The sequence below is a fragment of the Coturnix japonica genome, chromosome 13, assembly GCF_054131305.1.
Source record: "Coturnix japonica strain WE chromosome 13, WE-NBRP24, whole genome shotgun sequence".
Lineage (NCBI taxonomy): Eukaryota > Metazoa > Chordata > Aves > Galliformes > Phasianidae > Coturnix > Coturnix japonica.
Window position 1 is genome coordinate 17,854,479 of NC_140675.1, and position 8,022 is coordinate 17,862,500.

Here is an 8,022-nt window from a genome sequence, read left to right on the forward strand (position 1 = left end):
TCATTAAAATATTAAAAGAATGAAAATGAGAGAAAACTGAAGATCATTCAGTTCAATCCTATTGAATTTGAACTACTTTACATCTTTATTGAAACTTGTTTAATTAGAAGAAATAAATAGTAACAAAGATTAGTAATTGTAAAAATTTCATTATTAACAGGACTTGTGGACCTGTGAGGGAAAAAACATTCTGGAAATATGAAATACTATTATATGAATAAAGCATAAAGTATGACTTGCAGACACACAAATTCAACAAAGTGTAATAATTTCTACTGCAAGGACTACTGGCAATCTCTATTATGAAACTATGTATTACATATTGCCCAGTGGGAGCCAGATAGGCAAGGTCTGTTTACTTATATATTTGGCATAATGGAAAATAAACAGGTGTTTGTTAGTATATCATTATTCAAGGAACACCACTGCAAAATAGATTTTTCAAAGGAATTGACTCATGAGAAATAATGTGAACAGTGAAGTCTAGAGCTTAGCTAGCTCTACAATAGCTATGCAGAGATTTAATATAGTGGAAGTACTGTAAGATGTAAACAGCAGACCCAGAAATAAATTTGCTAGGATATAACACAGTGAGTTAATAGGAGCAACAAGGTAAACTTTGGAACCTAAACTTTATTTGGGATATATCACAGAAAATAAAAAACACTGCTCCTCTCCTCCCATGGAAGCTCCCTAACAGTGAAAGAATGAAATGATTGAATAGTTTTCTTTAAAACAAATCTCGGATGCCTGGGGCATTTCAATCAAAAAGGAATAATAATAGAAATTAGATATACTAAAGATATACTGTAGGGATGAATCCCCTATGTGGTACAGGGTTTCATCCCTGTGTTACTACTAAGATAAAAACAATTTCTGCTTGGGAAATGTGACAATACAAAATATTCTTAGAGCATCCAGAAACATACAGAAATTCAACTTCAGCTCTCATTTAAACAACTTAATGTATTTTTCTATTTACTATGATTTTGAAAGCAGGTCCAATATTTGTTCCGTAAACACAACAGCTCCAGAGGCAATACTGTTCATAGCCTTTGCCATAAGACAGTTACATCAATACAGAGACGGCCAGTTTGGAACTCCTTTGATTTCATTCCTGGTTTTAATTAATAAAATTAAATAATGGCTCTTTAAGGCTCCAGTGCCTTAAAAGAGCAGGATTGTATTCCGAATACAATCTTCATAAAGATTACATAATGTAATGCTGTTAAATCAGACAATTACTTACAGAGATCTGCTAAGAACACAGCAAAATACTGCTCTTCACCCTAATTCAGCAAGCAGCAGGGAAGAAGAAACTTCTGTACTGCAACAAGCAAAATATGTTCTTTTTGATTGTTAATCAGCAATTCTTGCTTCTATGGATAATTTAAAAGGTCACTACATGAAAAATAGTGATTTCCTCATCTTCAGCTACTTGCAGATTTTCATCTATTAACAAGCACAACTGTTCCTATGTCACGTGGCTAGACACCTGTTCATCTGAATGGATTTTGGAATGGGCATCAGTGGTACAATTAATGTAACAAAAACATTCTCAGGATTTGGACCTACTTCTGCATCAGAATTTTACATGAGACATTGATAATCCAAAGAGACTTCTTGCTTATTAAATCAAAGTTGTGGCCAAGAAGGAAAAAGAAACACAACTTCATCTTCTACAGAAAAATACAGAGGCTTTTCCTTTTTTCCCATAAAATATTCTTACAGGACAAAGATGCAAGGAAAAACATTGAATGATCCATTCACATTACTTCTTACACATGCTTACAAATACCACATTTACCTTAACAAGAGCTAGTTGGAAAATTTACAGTATAATGGGGCTTAATTCATAATAACGTCCTTTGTCACAAAACAGGAAAAAAAATAACAGCCGTTAACACTAGCTTACTTGTGGATGTGTATACTAGTGAACTGGGGGCACTGTACACGGGAGATCCCTCCTGGTTTGCCTGGCACAGCAGCACCCTGCCTACAAGAGAGAGAGAGAGAGTGGTATCTGGTTTTGGAACACTCAAGCTAAACCTCAGTTTTATCTCAAAACAGAAATAAAGCCATAACTGAAGCAGTGCAGTGAAGCAGAGGCACTTCATGTCCTTTAATTTCACAGAAACAGAAAAAGCCCCAGTAAGCATGTAAAATTTTACATTGGAAAAAGCAAAACACAGACATCCCACCCCCCAATCCAAATGCCCTCTTTATCACATGGGGAAACTGGAGCAAGCTGTGTTTGTTAGCAGCACGCCCCAGTCCCTCACCCTGCAGCAGCTGCTCTCTCCCTCTCTGCCCTACATCTCCATAGCAGAGGCTGCCTCAGGAGCCCTGTTGTGAGCTCCTGCAAAGCTCCCACCCTCCACCCAACTGCTGCTTCTCACCCCCAAACTCGGACTGAGATGAGAGATTACCGAGCAAACACAACAGTTAAATCAAACTGCAAAGCTCATATGTACAGACCAAGCATGATCTCAGTTACATTACTTAAATTAGCACTGGTGTGAGAAACCAAAATGTGACTCTACATGTAAAGTTTTCAGTGATCTTTGCATGAATGAGAAATACTTAAATTCTCCGCTCCAGTATACAAGGTGGATTGAGGATTAAGAGCAAAACAGAAAAAAGAAAGCTATCAAAAAAGGAAAAAAAAAAAAAAAAAAAAAGCAAAAGTAATAAACAAATCAATTTAAAATAGTTCTTCTTTGATGCATTTTCATCCTGAAGAAATCAACTAAGTTTAGAATTGTTTTATGTTTGTTTTAATATTAATTTAATCAAACACCTTGCTACTTCAGCATCTTTCTCTGTGGTTATACCCTAGCATTCTTATATGAAAACAGATTGTCTAATTTAATACTTCACGGTAGGAAAAAACCGTCTCTCCATCTGCACACCTCCAGGAGGAGCAGGCTGTGATGGATCTGTTTTTGCAGATACATTTATATGCATATATACAAAATACAAACGTATGAACATACACCGATGCACTTTAAGTAGCCAGAATGTGTGAAATACACAGTTCCAAATACATTAAATTTACCTGAAAATTTCTGATACAATTAAGAGAAGTCATGCATTGACTTGCAAGCAAAGTAACTCAATAGATCAGAACTGGCTCATCTAACAAGAGAAACCCTCAGCCTACATGCAGCTACCATACCTGATTTATTTCAAAACCAAGTTTGCAAATACTTATAAATCATTAACCCTTTTTTAAACTGTCACTTGCAGCTGTCAGCTAAGGTAGAAATATTCAGAATACTGGGAAAAAAAAGAATATTCTAGCAATTGCAACAACTTAGCTAAGTGCATGAGCACTGGAAATCTCATGAAATGTTCTGCTTTCACATTCTCAGACCACAGTATAAACTACATTAATGGGTTTTGGAGCTACAGCCTTTTTCTTTTTTCTCCTGTCTTTTGCTATCTTTTCAATTCAATACTAGTCACAAATGCAAAACAAGGTCTTCTGTTTGTTTTGTCTTACATGTGTGGCTTTTTAATTACTAAGAAAGAACCATCTGTAATAGTGGAAGCCATGCAATAAAGGAGAGTACACCTATAGCGTTTCCATTGGCAATCCCAGTTTTCGGACTGGCAGATGAACAACAGTAGGAATGTATGCATTGGAATATGGATGTATTTACCACTATAGAGATGCTTCAAAATATGCACTGCTACAGAGGCCTGAAAGTGTGAACTGGAGGCATGAGTTCACCCAGAGAAGTGAAATGAGAAAAGGGAAGGAACCATCAAAAATAGTAATTTTCATTAGGTTTTGAAAACAATTTAAGTATCATGGCATCAAGTATATTTAGTAAGTACAGAATGCTAACGGTTTTAAGAAGACTATATTTCATGTATATTATCTATCAGATTAAAACTTTGCTTTCTCCACAGTGTGCAGCCGGAGAAGTTTTGACTTTCACAGTTAACATTCTTATTAAAATTTCTCTGATGCCATCCCATACAAGTCCAAGTTTCCTTTCTCTAAGATTATTTATAATGAAATGCTTTAAAATGGGTGCTTTTTTCATCCATGCTACCAGAGAACTTACAACACAAAATCTAAGGCTACTACATACAAGGAGATTTTGTGAAGATTACACCACTCTAATCTCTTGCACACTCAGCTCCCTTGGTAAATAAGTTTTTCATTATACATGTTTATTCTACTCCTAGCATTAGGACCGTCTTCCTGCTTTTGTCAACCAAGCATCAAATTGGTTGCTAAAACATAAATATTTGTATCATATTTTATCTATATTGTCATAGAATGTTAATTTATAGCTCCAGTATAAAAGCTGCATTGCTTTTTTAAATTCAACAATTTTTATTTCATTTTCCCTTTCTTCCAATACCACTGGGTGGTATATAGATAAATTTAGTCCCTGTGTTAGTGGTGTTCTAAGACATTTTACAAAATCTCTTCATGTAGAAATTCTGTTCCAATTTCCTTCCATCCCTTATCTGAGCAAAGTGCATGTTTCTTTATTATGATCTCTCAGAGTGTCATCAAAACACTCAATAAAATTAGGCAGTGACTCAGGGAACAGCAGTGCATTGCACAACAAACGTTATTCATCAGTCATCCTTCCAATTACTCCTTGCTTTTGGGAAATAGACCTCTCTTTCCTGTTACATATATTCATTGGCCAGTATATTAAGTCACATACAGGGGCTAGATGTTACCTACGTCATCTAACTACAAACTAGATAAACAACAAGGTTTGTGGCTCTGCTAAGAATTTTATCTGAGATTCTCTCAAATCCCCTTCTCCTCACCTCTCCCTTCTGTAGTATATATAGTCCATATATGAAGCTTCAGCTCTCCTTCCCTGGAACCTGACATGCCACACGCAGCTGGTTAGATCACTTACCACTATGTACTGTAGTGTCTTAGTCTGGAAAAAAACATTACAGATAGAATGGAATCTGTCAAGTGGCAAATTCATTCAAACCCTGCTCCCATGCCAGCATCCTTTTTCTGCCCCATAACATTGCTTTAAAGCTTTATCAATGAAAAAATGAAAGGAACATGCACTACTGAGGCACTAAGAAGGAACAGATTACCCATGCAGCCATAGATTGTGCCATAGCATTCTTGGTCTGAGGCATAGTAATGCCAACTTAGAAACAAGCACTGTGACTGACTTGTTGTTATTTTCTTTAACATGCCAGACTAATAAAGATGGGCTGTATTCTGCATATATTTTTTTTGGTAATATTTCTGCTTCACGATGTAAAGCAATTACAAAAAAAAATAAAAATAAAAAAATAAAAACAAAAATGCCCTATCCAAACAGAAACAAAACAAAACAAAGCTTAATCAGTTATACATGTTCCCTGTGTTGTAATCAAAAGGCAGGAACTAACCGGCACAAATTCAGCTGCTGCTTGAACCAAAACACCTAGCAACCCTGGAGAGTTTCCCTATGCTTCTTACTGAATTTTTAACATTCAGATCTGGATGCAAACCTTTATTCACACACTGTCACAAAAATAAAATGAAATACCTTAAACCAGAAGCTCACTGTGTAATCCTATAAAAGCAGTAGTACTGTCACTATTGCCCATTAAGTGTAACTTTCCTGCCAAGCATGTTCACGTTCAGGTACATACAAAACTGACATTCTGTTACTTTCATTGTGATCATACACAGAGAGATGTGTCCCACTGAAGCTTTTCGGGACCTCTGAAAATCAGACCTTTACTCCTAATCTTTCTATTGCCCCATAGCAAACTAAAACATCTATAAATGATGGTCAGCATTGTTTTTGTTTTTTTTTTTAACTTAATCTGTGTTCACTTGTAACTTTGAGGAGAAAACACAAGAGAAATTCTGAACTATAAATACAAATTTTGAGCTGGTATTACACTGTTCTCCAAATAAGATACATGAGAATATAGAAATACACTTATATTCTGCTGATAACCTGTGATGAGTGGGGATCAATATGAATTAAATCACAAACAAATGAAACTGGAATCCTTCTGTACAAACATGAATACTATGGTTTCCATAGCCCTGGAGGGATTACAAGTAGATGTGCTTATGCTTTATCCTCTCGTACTGCGTTAAGACACTATTTTCTGTGTAAATTACCTATTTGAATAAATTGATAAGACAGAAATGCAGATCTAATGCAATTAGATGCAGAGATGCAAACTACTAATTTCTCAGTTCTGTTTGCTTACCCTGATGGGTGCTGTTTTTATACTAAAAACTCTGAATGACAAGCTATAGCTGAGAATATAAAAGAGGAAAACAAAAAAGAATAATCCTGAATTCTGTGAGCTTATTATTTCCCCAACCCAGTCAGATTTCAGAAGTTCATGAGAATGAAAAAAAACCCACTATAACAAGGTAAAGCAACATATCCAAACTTTCCCCAACACCCACCTTTCACTATAAGCAGTTCTATGCTTGGGGATTTTCCCCAGATCATTTTCACAAAGAAAACCTGACACAGCAATACTGGGCATTGTATCCCATTGTAGAATGGAACTTTGTCTCAGCCAGCTCTGCAGATAAACAACTGAAATCTCAGTACCCTTGATAAGTAATATGAAATTCAATTGAAATGTAAATGTACTGGGGACTCTGTGATCTTATGCCCCCAAATAAGAAGAAAACGTAGGAGAGAAAAGAGAAGACGTGAGCTATATGTCTGGAATATGACTTAACATAATCTCAAACTGCCTTAGCATTAATTTTCAAATGTAATCAAGGTTTAGAACGCAACAGAGTTGTTTTCCACTCCACTTAACTGTATTAACTTCACATTTCATATATTAGTTTATAATGTTATGTTTCAAAATGGTCTGTCTGCCTGACTGTCCATCCTAACTCAGGGATCCCTCTTCGTTATCCTTTTAATCACAAGGATTTATTCCTCTGATTTTTACTAATTTACAACCTTATTTAATACTGCACACATCCCACTCAGTCCTGAACAAACAAGAGTTTTACCAATTACCTCGTAGTTTGCCTTAAATGATCCTTTGAGAGATTTTAAAGACAGTGCTCTTTGTTTATAGCCATGATTGGTATTTGAATTACAGTATCAAATTTAATTTCAAGAGAATACCTCCATGCATACAGGAGCTGAGGCTTCAGGTCAGGTAGTGCATACCAAGGCTAACTGCGCTATTCATACAGTATGACAGTTGCAGTAGCTATTAATAGCTGGTTTACATCCAGTCTCTACATCTTACAGTTTGGCTTGTATGAACCACACTGAGGAAGAGGAATTGTCTGAGGCCACATAATATATATATATAATATAGTCAGTGTATATAAAAGTAACAAAACTTCTTTTGTTTGTAACATTTTTAATTTAAAAAAATTCAAAAAAAGGGCAACAAAACATAAAATTAATTTAGACACACCAGCTATGGGGTCAGTCTGGTTTTGCTGTGTAATTACATGTTTAAATAAGACTAGTCAGAGTGGAATATCTCATAAGTCAGGATGATTTGCAGAAAGCTCAAAACCTTCATCTCAAGAAAACATTACTGACAAGCAAATAGATTGAAACTCATCCCTGTCACCAGTTATACAATCGTATTCGAACATGGCTTCTGAAACAACAGTTGCAGATGTGTTTTATGCTTTGAAAACGAACACAGAACTTTCAGAGGAATAATTATTTCATTTTTATGTATTTAGAAAATAATTTAAACTTTTTAGTTAATAATGCTGAGAAGATGTTTATTTGGAAAAATCCCCATTTAAGTCAATGGCCAAATTCAAATCTAGGCACATGTAATTTTTTCTTTTAAATGAATTAATCTATACATTGATAAACAGACAAATTTCACCAAAATTAAACTCTGTAGACTTGGTGCAATGAATTTTCAACACAGCATCTAGAACTGCTGTATAATCATATAATTCAGCTTTGCAAAATCTCAACACTTTCACGGAAAAGTGTTTCCAAGGTATTACACAACAGTCATTTAAATTCAAAGGAAAAGGCCAGAAAGATTAAATGAATCCCA

The 8,022-nt window shown here is 35.2% G+C and overlaps 1 protein-coding gene across 50 annotated transcripts in view; it reads right to left on the minus strand.

Moving 5' to 3' along the window:
- Window positions 1-8,022, minus strand: part of RBFOX1 (RNA binding fox-1 homolog 1) — a 541,423-nt gene that overhangs the window by 53,462 nt on the left and 479,939 nt on the right. For 33 of the 50 annotated variants that reach the window (XM_085514202.1, XM_085514205.1, XM_085514208.1 and 30 more), the window contains one exon: window positions 1,916-1,996. The exons of the other annotated variants lie outside the window; for them this stretch is intronic. In XM_085514202.1, coding sequence (XP_085370328.1) covers window positions 1,916-1,996 — 81 coding nt within the window. The remainder of the gene's footprint in view (window positions 1-1,915; window positions 1,997-8,022) is intronic. 50 annotated transcript variants of the gene reach the window in all.